Source organism: Lutra lutra, chromosome 4 (genome assembly GCF_902655055.1).
Source record: "Lutra lutra chromosome 4, mLutLut1.2, whole genome shotgun sequence".
NCBI classification, from domain to species: Eukaryota; Metazoa; Chordata; class Mammalia; order Carnivora; family Mustelidae; genus Lutra; species Lutra lutra.
Genome location: NC_062281.1, coordinates 88,459,413 through 88,474,842, shown reverse-complemented (window position 1 = coordinate 88,474,842; position 15,430 = coordinate 88,459,413). Strand labels below are relative to the sequence as shown.

General features: G+C 43.4%; 1 protein-coding gene across 2 annotated transcripts; it reads left to right on the top strand.

The window, feature by feature from the left end:
* The first annotated feature begins 599 nt into the window (after nt 1-599).
* Nucleotides 600-5,191, top strand: IVL (involucrin). Of its 2 annotated transcripts, none has more exons than XM_047727210.1 (3): nt 600-711; nt 2,520-2,699; nt 3,859-5,191. In XM_047727210.1, the coding sequence occupies exon 3, from the start codon at nt 3,882-3,884 to the stop codon at nt 4,869-4,871; it is 990 nt and encodes a 329-aa protein (XP_047583166.1). In that variant the 5' UTR covers nt 600-711; nt 2,520-2,699; nt 3,859-3,881; the 3' UTR covers nt 4,872-5,191. The 2 variants fall into 2 exon arrangements, with proteins under 2 accessions (XP_047583166.1, XP_047583165.1); XM_047727209.1 differs by having other exon boundaries at nt 693-744.
* Nucleotides 5,192-15,430: the final 10,239 nt, after the last annotated feature.

Below are 15,430 nucleotides of genomic sequence, written 5' to 3'. Positions count from 1 at the left end.
TCACCTGCCTTGGACCATCTGCCATCACCCCATACTGCCAGTTTACAGAGAGCTATCCTTGACATCCTCCCTCCAAGGCAGTAAAATGCTGTAACCAATACTTCCCCTATACCTAAGCAATAATTCAAATGGACTGTCTCCCTCAGAGAGAAAGAGAACCCAGCCAGTTTCTGCCTCTGCGAGAGAAATATCCAGGGCCTCCCTGGGTTAGGGAAGAGCTAGGGTCAAGGCCTCTTCCATGTGTCATGGGATATGAGCTCATCCTCATTACACTGGGCGGGGGCTGGACAGTTACCCAGACTCATCATGTGCACCCGCGGCCTATGAGATCACTCACACAGACATGGAGAGAATCTCCCCCATATACATCTATTTCTGGCTCCTAAATGGGGCAATCTGAGGGCAGAGCATGGGACCTCTGAACCCCTAAAATGCTGAGGCTTCTCCAACCTGTCCCCTGCACACACATACTCCCTCAGCTCCCCGATCCACCCTTCTCCTCACACCCTAGCTTTGCCCAGTGGCCAAAGGTTCACACACACTCTCTCCCCTCAAAGCTCTCATTATGCTGTGAATCAGAGGGCGGGAGGCAGATCTGGCAGATAGAAGCCTCTAGAAACCCATAAGACCGGTGTGACTTCCTTGAGCAAGGCCTGCTGTCCTGGGACTGACTGTCAAGAGCTGGGGAGAGGCAGATTCCTTCCATGTGAGGTCAGCATCTGAATGCAAGTCATGGGTGCCCATGTGAGGATGCTTGGTTAATTCTTCATGGGGGAGGGGGAAGGCAGAGGGTGTGAAGAGGGCTTTCCCTATCTCAGAAGATAGCTTATCCCTGTGCTACAGGGAGTGTGAGGTCCTGGTGGGTTCAGGGAACAGATTGGACAAGGGTAGAGGATAGTATTCCAGGGGAGAGAATGAACCACCTGTCTTTTTGCCATGAGCCCCAGGCACATGGAAAAATTAACATTATAAATAGATCCGTTTGGAGCTGGGATGGAGGTACACATCAGGAAACCACTGGGAATTGGGACACTCCTTAAACTTAGCTTACTTAACTTACTTAACTTAACTTACTAAACTTAGTACTCCAGAAATGAGTACTTGCCTTCATATTATTCTAATATTTCCTTTTGATTAGGTTGTAAAGAAGAGAGTTTAAGTAAATGATGTCTTCAAAATAAGCTATTACTCAATCATTACAAAGAAAAGCAAAGCCACATTTCCATTTTGTTTGTATACACATATGTACATGCACAATGCAAAAATGTCTAATAGTGGCTATCTTCAGATGCTCAGATTCACCATTCATTCATTCCTTCAACTAGTATCTATAGAGCACTTTGTATATGTGGTGGTTATGACAAATTCTGGGAACATGGCAGAAAACATAGCAGGCAAAACCCCTCCTTATGGAGCTTATTTTCTGGTGGGAAAGACTAAAAAGAAACAGGTGAACAAATACAAAAAGGGCTCTTAACTGTTATTAGTGAAGTGAAGTAAACCAGAAGACAAGTAGGGAGTCAAGGAAGGCTCTCTGGCAGACCCCAGCACTTATCAGAAGACAAAAGATGCAAAGAGCCAGGGACCCTGAAGAAGCCTGTGGGCTGAGATGGCAGACACTAAACCCTGAGGTGAGGAAAACTGGACTTTTCCTAGGTACTGAGGATACCTAATGAGGGCCTTTGAAACCATAGCAGTGAATTTTGATTTTATTCCAGAGGAGCTGTTTCAGTTTTGGCATTGAGGAGGCATAAGCTCCAACCCCCACCCTGAAGAGTTGCTTAAGTTATTTTTAGAGAATGATTTGGAGAAAGCAATGGATAATTTGGTTTTGAGCTTTATGTCTTTATGCATTCTAAAAAAAAATGGAAAAAAAGCAATAAAAAGCAATATTCATCATATATTATATTATTTAATACCTGTTTTCTTGTGTGAGTGGTCTGTGATTTGGAGTATTTATGAGTATGGCTTTCTTGAGAACTTCTCTAACTACAAACTTGGGCATGGGACCTAGGCAGCCCCTAGCTCACAGCAGAAGACCTCTACAAGCCTTCTACTTGACCCTTCTGGTCTAAAATCTGACTCCCTCAGGACAGGGTTTATTTCCATACAGAATGGAGTTATAGATACATCCCAAGAGTAGGACATAGGCTGGTGAGCAAAAGAATCTCCAGCAACCCCATCCCTTCATGAGATGTGATTCTTCCCACCTTGACATCACCTACTCCAGCTTGAACATCCCATAGAAACACATAACTTTCCATTCCATGCCCTTGGAAATGAATCTCCAGGCCTAATTATCAGGATGACATGTTTTACAAGTGAAGAAATTAAGATTCAGAGAAAAGGCTTGGTCGAGGTCACAAAGCAATAGGAAAAGGGAAAAGGAGACTAGTTTCCTAAGATACCTCCCTCGCCTCCCCATGCCCAGGTCAGATGAGTATCACAGGAGTGACAGAGCCCCCAGAGCTCTCTGGGTGTCTCTGTGAAAAGGAGCCCTGAGGGGTTTTCTGCTTGAGGTGCCTGGGATGAGTCAGGAAGGGGCTGAAGGAAGTTGACCAACCTGAGTGGTGAAACCAGTCCATCTCCTTCAACCAGGGAAGGAAGTTGGGTTGGGGAACCATATAAAAGGAACCCTGGCCCCTGCTCAGCTCAGAACTCCACTAGAGGCCTTTGCAGCTGTCCTGACTGTTAGTCTGGTAAGTATTACTTGGAAGGACTGGGGCTGGCACCAGGGACATCTAACACACCAGAATGTGGCTAGAGTGGCCAGCCTGGGTGGGTGCATGTATCACTTTCAGGCTGGATTCACCTAGACTATGAGTCTTTCTAGGAGAGCTCAGGTCGCTATGCTAAATGACATGCCATGGCATGGAAACACAGAATTCAAAGCAATCCCCTTCCCTCCTGTCCCATTTTTCCTTGGTTTGATGTTCTGGTGTGTGTGTGTGTGTGTGTGTGTGTGTGTGTGTGTGTGTGTGTGTGAGAAAGACTGAGAGAGAGAGAGAGAGAAGAGGTAAGATGGGGATATTTGATTTGGGCTGACTGTAATTGTGCCTTCTTTAGGGGGGCAGGGGTTTGAGGAAAATGCATGTAACTCTTGTTGTGCTGCAGAAGAGAGAATGGCAAAATGGGGAAAATCATTTGGAGAAACCCAGGCAAAGCAGGAACTGGAAAACCCAACTCAGAAGTATAAGACTTGAATAAACTGGCTCCACTTCCCAGCAACTTTCTAGCCCCTCCCCCCACCCCATCCCCCAAGTGCTAGCGTTGCAGCTAAATTTCTGAAGGTCATGAGAGAAACCCCTGGAGTTGAACAGGCCAATCTGTTAATTTTGCAGAGGAAAATCTGAGGCCCAGCAAGATTAAGTGACCTGCTCAGAAACATGCAATCTTTTAGTGGGACACTTAAGCTGATACTATGTTGTATGAGTAGTCCAGGTGTGTCCATGGACTGATTTTCCAGGACTCAGGAGTCCTGGAGTACCCTTCTTTTCCTAGGACTTCACCTCTTCCCATCTGAACCCCAGAACTCATGTCCCTTTCTTGATGAGTAGAGGTCAGAAGTAGGGACAGAGGCAAGAAATGGCACCCAGTCCACTGTCACCCAGTAACTCTGAAGATGGACCACTTTTTTTGCTCTTTCTGGGAATAAGAGGCTCCCAGGAGGGCCTTTCTCAGCCCTCCCCTCCTCCCCTTCACTCTGTTGCTTCTGGGAAACATAGCCCAGAGTGGATAGGAGAGCCCCAATGCAAGGAAGGAGAAGGGATGCTAAGAAACCAGACCGTTCTGCAGATTCTGGGGATTCATCCACTCCATCTGCCTTTAGTCACCCTTCTGACCCCTACTGTTTTTCAGGCTTATCTAAATCAGCTTCCAGGATGTCCCAGCAACATACTCTGCCAGTGACCCTGCCCCCTGCCCTCAGTCAAGAGCCCCTCAAGCCTGTTTCTCCTCCCATAAATACCCAGCAGGAGCAAGTGAAACAACCAACTTCACTACCTGCCTTGTGCCAGAATATGCCCTCCAAGCTCCCAGGGGAGGTCCTCTTGGAGCATGGGGAGAAACACACCACTCTTGTGAAGGGGGTATCTGAGCAACAATGTGAGTCACAGCAGCAGGAACAGCATCTGGAACAGCAGCAGCACCAGCAGCAACAAGAATCACAGCAGCAGGAACAGCATCTGGAAGATCAGCAACAGCAGCAGCAAGAATCACAGCAGCAGGAACTGTGCCTGGAACAGCAGCAGCAACAACAAGAAACACAGGGACAGAAGCTGTGCCTGGAACAGCAACAGCAGCAGCACCAGGAGTCACAGAAGCAAGAACTGCACCTGGATCAGCAGCAAGAATCACAGGAACAGGAACTTCACCTGGAAGAGCATCTGGAACATCAGCAGCTGCAAGAGTTACAGGAGCAGGAATTACACTTGGGACAGCATCTGGAACAGTGGAAGGAGGAGCTACAGGAACAGAAAATACAACAACAGCAGCAAAAGGAACAGTGTGAGGAACATCAGGAAGCAAAAAATCTGGAGCAGCAGCTGGAGCCAGTGAAAGCACAAAGGAAGCAGCAGCAAAAGGAAGAGCTAAAACAGGAAAAAAAGTTCTTGGACCAGCAACTGAATCAAGAGCTAGCAAAGAGAAATGAGCCACTGGAAAAGAAAGAAGACCAGCTCCTAGAACAACAGGAGCAGCAGCCAGAGCCAGCAGAGCAGCAGGAGGGGCAGGTGGAGCAGCCTGCAATTGTCCCAGCTCCTGGTGAGGTCCAAGAGACCCAGCTGGTTCAGCCACTGAAGGGAGAAGTCTTACCCCTGACGGAGCAGCAACAGCAGAAGCAGAAGGTGTATGGCCCTCCAAAACATAAGTAAGCACCCCATAATGTTCCAAAGGCTCTCAGGCCATCCCACAGAAGTGAAGAAAGAGCCAGTGGCCTCACTAATCTCAGGTCCCCAGCTTGGGAGACCTGCCTCATCTGTGAACCTGCCTGACCCTGTCCTTCTGTTTCTTCAATGGGGCTGAGGGAAGGGGAAGGTATTGTCCAGCAACCACTCCTGATGAGCTCAGTCCCACCTCTGGTGGCCAGAACCTCTGCCTGAAGAGACAGTTACTACACTAACTCTGACTTTGTCCCCATTATTATAGTTGAATATGTGAGTGTGTACAATAATACAGAATAAATCCTGGAAGTCCTGGGATCCTGTATTCTCTTTGTCTTTTCTCCTCTGTTTCTCACCATATAAAAACCTGTGTGTGGGTCAGTGGTTGCAACAGACTCTCTTGGCCAGTTCCTAAAGGAAGAGAGACATTCTTTAACTCTGCTCCCCAAACCACCCAATATATTCATGACTTTTTTTTAAAGATTTTTTAAAATTTTTATTTATTTGACAGACAGAGATCACAAGTAGGCAGAGAGGCAGGCAGTGAGAGAGAGAGTAAGGGAAGCAGGCTCCCTGCTGAGCAGAAAGCCCAGATGTGGTGCTCAATCCCAGAACCCTGGGATCATGACCTGAGCCAAAGGCAGAGAGGCTTTAACCCACTGAGCTACCCAGGTGCCCCTATTCATGAGTTTCTTAAAAGGAAACCAAATCAATACCAAACTGAAATAACTTCACTCATAGACCTGAAAGCAATGCTTGCCAATTGCTGGTCATGAGGCAGGGACAATTTAATCTGTTTGGGGGAAGGAGGATCTGCCCACCTCAGTTCAACACTGCCTTACACCACACACCAGGTCCAACCTAGTCCCTGGTAAGCTCAGTCCAGCACCTCTGATCTCCCATCTCCTCACTTTGGGAGGGGCTCTGGGAAGATATCAAAGAGGTAGGTATGGGGGCTTCAGCTGGGTTCTGGTCCCTTCCTTGGTGTTCCCCCTGTAGAATGGCTTCTAAGAGTTTTATGGGGGTCTTCTTGGCTAAGGAAAACTTTAGAAAAGTGATAGAAGCAGAATTGAGCAAGGTGGGAAGAGGAGAGTCTCAAGAGTAGCCCTAACGAGTGATAGTGACAGAGTCACTAAAGAAAGTAAAGGTTGGGCCCACTGGAATCATGGAAGTTCTCAGTAGGCTGGAGGTATACAGATCCAAGTCCACTGTAGCCATTACCCTCCCTAACATTTCTGTAGCCTTTACTGCCATCAATCACACTAGGACTTGGGGCCTTCTCCTTCTTGGGGAAAATTATCCATTTAATTCTTCAAATTACCTGCTTTTAACTATTTAACCCCATCATTTCAGGCAGGTTATCTCAAGCCACCTAACTCTATTTTACCACAGCCATGAGGGTATGCCGGGGGTATCCCTGTTGAGACGTCCATAGGCAGCTAGACCCAGAAGACCTGAATGGCACTCATGCAACTTATTGAACACTGCACTGAAACTGAAAAACAGAATGGTTGTATAGGTACAGAATGGCTATAAGAGTATCAGCTATTCACCTTCATGATTGTGTGGCTGACAGAGAGCTGGGGCTACCTGCCTCTGCTCAGTATCACAAGAGAGTATCATCCACATATTGCTAGCTCAGGAAAGGATCCAACTTCAAAATTTGAAGTATGGTTTCTACTGAATGCATATTGCTTCCACACCATTGCAGAGTCAAAAAATCTTAAGTCCAGCCATAGTAAGTAAGGGACATCTGTACTTACAGTTCAAGTTCTCCGAACAGAACAAAAGAGAAGTCTGGGTAAGACGGGGCAGGAATATTGGGGCAAAGGGAGAAGTAATCAGAAAAAACTCAGAGTATGCACTCGTTTTCTTTGGAGAGTTAGGTTTTGATGTTTTGTTTTGTTTTTTAAATAGACCTTATTTTTTAGAGCAGCTTTGGATTTACAAAAAAGTTGATAATCTAGTACAGAGAGTTTCCACATACTTCACACCCAGTTTCTCATATTATTAACATCTTACATGGATATGGTTCACTTATTACTATTAACAAAACAATATTGATATAACTAATGTTCATGACCTACTCCAATTTCCTTAGTTTTAACCTAATGTCTTTTTCTGTTCCAGGATCCCACCTAAGACACTCCACAATATTTAGTCATCTTGTCTCCTAGGTTACTTGTGACTGACAGTGTCTCAGAGTTCCCTTGTGTTTGGTGATGTTGACCATTTTGAGGGAGTACAGATCAGCTACTTTGTAGACTATCCCTCAGTATGGGTTTGTCTGATGATTTCTAATCATAAGATTAGACTGAAGTTATGGGTTTTTATGAGGAAGAGTACAGAAGTAAAGTTCCATTGTCATTCCATTGTATGAAAAGCACATACTCCTAACATGATTTATCACTTTGATCTCCTTACTGATGTAGTGTGTGTCGGGTTTCCCACTATGAAGTTAAACTCTCCTCAAACTACCCCTCATCTCCCATCCTTCTACAGTGTATTGTTTGGAAGGAAGTCACCATGTGAAATAGGGAGTAAGCTCCCTGTCATTGAGGGTGAAGTATCAACATAAATTATTTGGAATTTTCTGTATGGGAAATTTGTCTCTTCCTTCTCACTATTTATTTATGTGTTTAATCAATTATTTATATCAATGTGGACTCATGAATATTTATTATATATTTTGGACTATAATCCAATAGTTATTTTTTTTTCTTTTTTAATATGGTAAAACATATAAAACTTACTTTTTTTTAAATTTTTTAATCTTTTTTTTTTATTTTCAGCATAACAGTATTCATTGTTTTTGTACCACACCCAGTGCTCCATGCAATCCGTACCCTCTCTAATACCCACCACCTGGCTCCCCCAACCTCCCACCCCCCACCTCTTCAAACCCTTCAGATTGTTTTTCAGAGTCCATAGTCTCTCATTGTTCAACTGCCCTTCCAATTTCCCCCAACTCCCATCTCCTAACTCCCCATGTCTTCCATGCTATTTGTTATGCTCCACAAATAAGTGAAACCATATGATAATTGACTCTCTCTGCTTGACTTATTTCACTCAGCATAATCTCTTCCAGTCCCATCCATGTTGCTACAAAAGTTGGGTATTCATCCTTTCTGATGGAGGCATAATACTCCATAGTGTATATGGACCACATATTCTTTATCCATTCATCCGTTGAAGGGCATCTGGTTCTTTCCACAGTTTGGTGACCGTGGCCATTGCTGCTATGAACATTGGGGTACAGATGGCCCTTCTTTTCACTACATCTGTAACTTTGGGGTAAATACCCAGTAGTGCAATGGCAGGGTCATAGGGAAGCTCTATTTTTAATTTCTTGAGGAATCTCCACACTGTTTTCAAAGTGGCTGCACCAACTTGCATTCCCACCAACAGTGTAAGAGGGTTCCCCTTTCTCCACATCCCCTCCAACACATGTTGTTTCCTGTCTTGCTAATTTTGGCCATTCTAACTGGTGTAAGGTGGTATCTCAATGTGTTTTTAATTTGAATCTCCCTGATGGCTAGTGATGATGAACATTTTTTCATGTGTCTGATAGCCATTTGTATGTCTTCATCGGAGAAGTGTCTGTTCATATCTTCTGCCCATTTTTTGATATGATTATCGTTTTGTCTGTGTTGAGTTTGAGAAGTTCTTTATAGATCTTGGATATCAATCTTTCATCTCTACTGTCATTTGCAAATATCTTCTCCCATTCCGTGGGTTGCCTCTTTCTTTTCTTGACTGTTTCCTTTGCTGTGCAGAAGGTTTTGATTTTGATGAAGTCCCAAAAGTTTACTCTGGCTTTTGTTTCCTTTGCCTTTGGAGACATATCTTGAAAGCAGTTGCTGTGGCTGATAATGAAGAGATTACTGCTTATGTTCTCCTCTAGGATTCTGATGGATTCCTGTCTCACGTTGAGGTCTTTTATCCATTTTGAGTTTATCTTTGTGTACGGTGTAAGAGAATGGTCGAGTTTCATTCTTCTACATATAGCTGCCCAGTTTTCCCAGCACCATTTATTGAAGAGACTGTCTTTTTTCCACTGTATATTTTTTCCTGTTTTGTCGAAGATTAACTGAAGGGTCCATACTGGGCTCTCTATTCTGTTCCACTGGTCTATGTGTCTGTTTTTATGCCAGTACCATGCTGTCTTGGTGATCACAGCTTTGTAGTAAAGCTTGAAATCAGGTAACGTGATGCTCCCAGTTTTATTTTTGTTTTTCAACATTTCCTTAGTGATTTGGGGTCTCTTCTGGTTCCATACAAATTTTTGGATTATTTGCTCCAGCTCTTTGAAGAATACCAGTGGAATTTTGATTGGAATGGCATTAAAAGTATAGATTGCTCTAGGCAGTATAGACATTTTAACAATGTTTATTCTTCCGATCCAAGAGCATGGAATGGTCTTCCATCTTTTTGTGTCTTCTTCAATTTCTTTCATGAGTGTTCTGTAGCTCCTCGAGTACAGATCCTTTACCTCTTTGGTTAGGTTTATTCCCAGGAATATTATGGTTCTTGGTGCTATAGTAAATGGAATCGATTCTCTAATTTCCCTTTCTGTATTTTCATTGTTATTGTATAAGAAAGCCACTGATTTCTGTACATTGACTTTGTATCCTGCCACATTACTGAATTGCTGTATCAGTTCTAGAAGTTTGGGGGTGGAGTCTTTTGGGTTTTCCATAGAAAGAATCATGTCATCTGTGAAGAGAGAGAGTTTGACTTCTTCATTGCCAATTTGGATACATTTTATTTCTCTTTGTTATCTGATTGCTGTTTCTAGGACTTCTAATACTATGTTGAACAAGAGTGGTGAGAGTGGGCATCCTTGTCGTGTTCCTGATCTCAAAGGGAAGGCTGCAAGCTTTTTCCCCATTGAGGATGATATTTGCTGTAGGTTTTTCATAGATAGATTTGATGAAGTTCAGGAATGTTTCCTCTATCCCTATACTTTGAAGCGTTTTATTCAGGAACGGATGCTGGATTTTGTCAAATGCTTTTTCTGCATCAATTGAGAGGACCATGTGGTTCTTCTCTCTTCTCTTATTAATTTGTTCTATCACATTGATTGATTTGCGAATGTTGAACCAGCCTTGTAACCCAGGAATGAATCCCGCCTGGTCATGATGGATAATCTTTTTAATGTGCTCTTGGATCCTGTTTGCTAGGATCTTGTTGAGAATCTTAGCATCCATATTCATCAGTGATATTGATCTGAAATTCTCCTATTTGGTGTGGTCTTTGCCTGGTTTGGGGATCAGGGTAATGCTGGCTTCATAGAAAGAGTCTGGAAGTTTTCCTTCTGCTTCAATTTTTTGAAACAGCTTCAGGAGAATAGGTGTTATTTCTTCTTTGAAAGTTTGGTAGATTCCCCAGGGAATCCGTCAGGTCCTGGGCTCTTGTTTTTTGGGAGGTTTTTGATCACTGCTTCAATCTCGTTACTAGATATCGGTCTATTTAGGTTGTCCATTTCTTTCTGGTTCAATTTTGGGAGTTTATGGTTTTCCAGGAATGCATCCATTTCATCTAGGTTGCTTAGCTGATTGGCATATAACTGTTGATAATAACTTCTGATGATTGTATCTACTTCCTTGGTGTTAGTTGTTATCTCTCCCTTTTCATTCATAATTTTATGAATTTGGGCTTTCTCTCTTTTCTTTTGGATTAGTGTGGCCAATGGTTGATTAATCTTATTGATTCTTTCAAAAAACCAGCTTCTAGTTTCATTGATACGTTCTACTGTATCTCTGGTTTCTACCTCATTGATCTCAGCTCTAATCTTGATTATTTCCCTTCTTATGTGTGGAGTTGGTTTGATTTGTTGTTGATTCTCCAGTTCTTTAAGGTGTAGAGACAGCTGGTGTGTTCTGGATTTTTCAATTTTTTTGAGGGAGGCTTGGATGGCTATGTATTTCCCCCTTAGGACCGACTTTGCTGTATCCCATAGGTTTTGGACCGAAGTGTCTTCATTCTCATTGGTTTCCATGAATTGTTTCAGTTCTTCTTTGATCTCCTGGTTGATCCAAGTATTCTTAAGCAAGGTGGTCTTTAGCTTCCAGGTGTTTGGGTTCCTTCTGAACTTTTCCTTGTGATTGAGCTCCAAGTTTCAAAGCATTGTGGTCTGAGAATATGCACGGAATAATCTCAGTCTTTTGGTATCGGTTGAGTCCTGAATTGTGACCCAGTATGTGGTCTATTCTTGAGAAGCTTCCATGTGCACTTGAGAAGGATGAGTATTCTGTTGTTTTAGGGTGGAATGTTCTGTATATATCTATGAGGTCCATCTGGTCCAATGTGTCATTCAATGCTCTTGTTTCTTTATTGATTTTCTGCTTCGATGATCTATTTCTGAGAGAGATGTGTTAAGATCTCCTACTGTTAATGTATTCATATCAATTATGACTCTTTATCTTGATTGACAGTTTTCTTAGGTAATTGGCTGCTCCCATATTGGGGGCATAGATATTTACAATTGTTAGATCATCTTGGTGGATAGTCCCTTTAAGAATGATGTAGTGTCCTTCTGTATCTCTGACTACAGTCTTTACTTTAAAATCTAGTTTATCTGATATGAGAATCGCTACCCCGGCCTTCTTTTGAGGCCCATTGGCATGAAAGATGCTTCTCCATCCCTTCACTTTCAGTCTGGGTGTATCTTTAGGTTCAAAATGGGTCTCTTGTAGACAGCATATGTATGGGTCCTGTCATTTTATCCAATCTGCAACCCTGTGCCATTTTATGGGCGCATTTAAGCCATTCACATTGAGAGTGATTATTGATAGATACATTTTTATTGACATCGTGTTACCTTTGAAGTCTTTCTTTCTGTAGATTGTCTCTATATTTCTGTTCAATGCTATTCTTAGGATTTTTCCTCTTTTATAGAACCCCCCTTAATATTTCCAGCAGTGTTGGCTTGGTGGTTGCATAGTCTTTTAAGCCTTGCCAGTCTGGAAACTCTTTATCTCTCCATCCATTTTGAATGTCAGTCTTGCTGGACAAAGTATTCTTGGCTGCATGTTCTTCTCATTTAGTGCCCTGAATATATCTTGCCAGCCCTTTCTGGCTTGCCAGGTCTCTGTGGACAGGTCTGACGTTATTCTGATGGGCTTTCCTCTGTAAGTAAGGAGCCTCTTTGTCCTAGCGGCTTTCAAGAGATTATACCTACAATTATGATTCCTCAATTTGACTCTCAGGTGCCTTGATGTTTTTCTGGAATCTATAATCTTGGGTGGAGACTGTTTGGCCTCTAGTACATGAACGCTGGTTCCATTCGCGAGATTGGGAAAATTTTCATGAAGACCTTGTTCCACTATATCTTCTAGACTTCTTTCTTTCTCCTCCCCTTCAGGGATTCCAATAATTCTGACGTTGGAACATTTCATGGCGTCATTTAGTTCCCTGATTCTGTTTTCGTGGTTTCTAAGCTGTTTGTTCCAGGCTTCCTCTTGATCCTTTCTCTCTATCTGTTTGTCCTCCAGGTCACTAATTCTATCTTCTGTCTCAGTTACCCTAGCTTTGAGAGAATTTAGATTAGCTTGAAACTCATTGAGAGCATTGTGAACCTCAGCTCTGGTAGCTTTTAGCTCTGCCCTAACATTGTGAACATCCTGTCTGGTCGCTTTCAGCTCGGCCCTAATCAATTCCGTTTGGTCATCCATGGCTTTCTCCAACCTAGCTATTGCCTGGATAATTGTTAGCCTGAATTCTCTTTCCGACATATTGTCTATGTTGATAGCCGTTAGCTCTGTTGCAGAGGGTCCATCCTCTGTATTTTTTTTCTGTTGGGCATTCCTCCTCCTAGTCATTTTGGTGAGAGATGACTGAACAGATGTAGCTGGTTGTATCGACCGTGGTGCAGTCTGGGTGCACCCCGGAACACTTCTGAGCAATCAGGATTCCCCTCCCCAATGAGAGACAAAAGAAAAGAAAAAGAAAAAAGAAAAGAGACAGAGAGAGAGACAGGAAAGAAAGGGAAGATGAAAGAGAAGGTTCAGCCCAAATGGGCCCAAAGGTAAGATTTATGAGGTATACAAACAAAAACAGGCAAACAAAAAGACTGATAAAAGTATATGGCAAGAGAAAAAAAAATATATATGCAGATAAAGGAAGAACCTTGTCAAAAAGAACCCCAAGTGTAAGATTTATATACTATCAGGACAAACACAAAAACACAGAAACACTGGTGGAAGAAAAAGATGGGAGAGTGGTTATAAATTCTCAGTGTGGGCGAAGAAGGTTGTTTTGATTCTTCCTGGATGTATCTTGATATCTTTGTTAAAGGACTCAACTTTCCTAGGCTAAAGGGGGATTAAAAATTGGTTTACCTATAGGGGTAGTATTGATTGGGGAAAGGGGATTACTTTGAAGTTTAACTCTATATGAATATTAGAAAATAAAAATAAAAAAGGAATAAACTAGACTAAACTAAACTAAAATTTAAAAAAATTTCAAAAAATAGAAATGCAAAAGAAAAACACAGGTGTATGTATCAAAAAGTTCAGGTTAGAAGGTTATTATGGAATTTGATGTATTGGACAGCTCGCTGGGATGGTAAATAGGTTAAAAAATTATCTATATAAAAAAAATGAGCCAGAATAGTGGGAAAAATTAAAAATAAAAGTTGTCCTATGAAGTAGTGGTGGTGGTTCTCTTGTAGTCTTTTTTTTTTTCCCCTTTCCTTGTTGTTTTTCTGGGGGAGGGTCCTGCCACGTGGATTTTCAGTCAATGATGTTCCCTGAGTTAAGTCCTCCAGTCCCCCTCAAGGGGGTGGGCTCTGAGGAAACCGGTTTTTTCAGGCTTTTGTTCTCTGGAGGTTTTTATGTTTGTTCACTTTTTTTTTTTTCCTCTGGCCTTGACCGCTTTTGATGGTTTTTGTAGGTTTAGAGGAAAGCAAACTGCACCCTGACCTCCCTCTCAGAGAGAAGCCTCAGTCCATTCTTCTGTGGGTGTTGCAGAGCCCATATAAACCCCCCTTGGCCGCTGGCAGAGCAGGTTCCGAGTCGTGGTCCCTGGGGATGCAGGATCTTCTGCTTGTACCCAAAACCAAAGCAGTGGCAGCTGTTTGGCAGCTCCAGACCATCAGAGAAGTTCCAAGCAGGTATCACACACTGAGATTTTCCCGCTGGCCCAGGCTGGGAGTGCCTGGTCTTTCTGGGTCTAAGAGTGCCTGGCTTGCGTGCACTGTTTTCAGGGGAGGCTGTGGGTCGCCCGCGCATCTCAGGCTCTGAGAATGGGGCGCAGGTCCAAAAGCACCAGGCTGGGCCTTTGAGCACCTCTCTCAGGGGAGAGTTTGGGGCCTGCGTCTTAGGCTCTGAAACAATGGCGCGTGTCAAAGAGCGCCAGCTGGGCCTTTGTACCTCTCTCAGGGGAGGATGAGGGGCACGCACTTCTCAGGCTCTCTAGCAGGGCTCGGGCTTTCTGCTGTCCAGAGTGGCTCCCATCCCCTCACAGGGGCCAGAACCCATGCAACCTCGGGCGCCCTGGCAGCGCAGGGACCAAGACCTGGTTTCTCAGCCACACTCTCTCTGGCTCAGCACCAGGGGAGGCTGTCCTGGGACAGGGGACTTAAGCCCCTGTCCCTAGCCACCCGATCCCCACAATTTCCACCCCCCACGATCTTTTGCTCTTTTGGAGTGCTTTCAACCAGTCTCCAAGTTAATGCTGGTCCCCAGACGCAGGGCACTCTTGCTCTTATTAGGGGTATTACTTTCCAACCTGTCACCTCTGGTGGCTCCCTCCCCCTTTTGTTTATCTTCTGATATCAGTCAGCCTTTCCCACTCCGCTTTACCTGCCTACTGGCATCTTCTGCCCCTGTAGAGATCCAGATGTGTATAATTCTGATCTCAGGCTGATTTCCTGGGTGATCGGAGTTCTTTAGTAGGTAATCAGCTCACTTTAGGGTACAGGTTGAAAAGACGCCTCCTCCTACTTCCCCGCCATCTTGTCCCCCCCTCCTGTATGTTTTCTCCCTCTGTCTAGAATCAACAATTTCTTCAAGGAGACTTGTTTCACTTAATGAATGATATTAGAATCCAAGACCTGAGAGCACTTGGTATGCTCACAACTACTGGTTTGTCACTTCTTTCAGGACTTCTCAGCTGACAAAGAAAACATACTGAATATTCTAACTGTTGTGTATGTGCGTGTATGTTTCTTTATGTAACCAACTTTATGTAAATCAAGGCAAACATGAGTTTACACTGATGTCTCTCACTGTCCATTACTACATGGATCATACTAGGCTTGTCCCTTTTCCCACCTTCAAACTTTGACTCCAACAGTGGGAAACCTGCTACCCACCTTCCACCACCTATTTTCCTATTCATTCATTCATTCCAGTACACACATATAGTTGAATCAGAATTATTAATCTGAACTCTTTCCCCTTTCCACAGATATTAGGATCATTATCAGCTATGGGACAATGCCTATGAACAGTTCCTTTGCCTTTAGTCTTACAGATCCTTCTCATTTCCAAAGTTATTGGGGTCACCTCCTCCAGTGAGATTGCTTCATACATTGTAATGTAGAT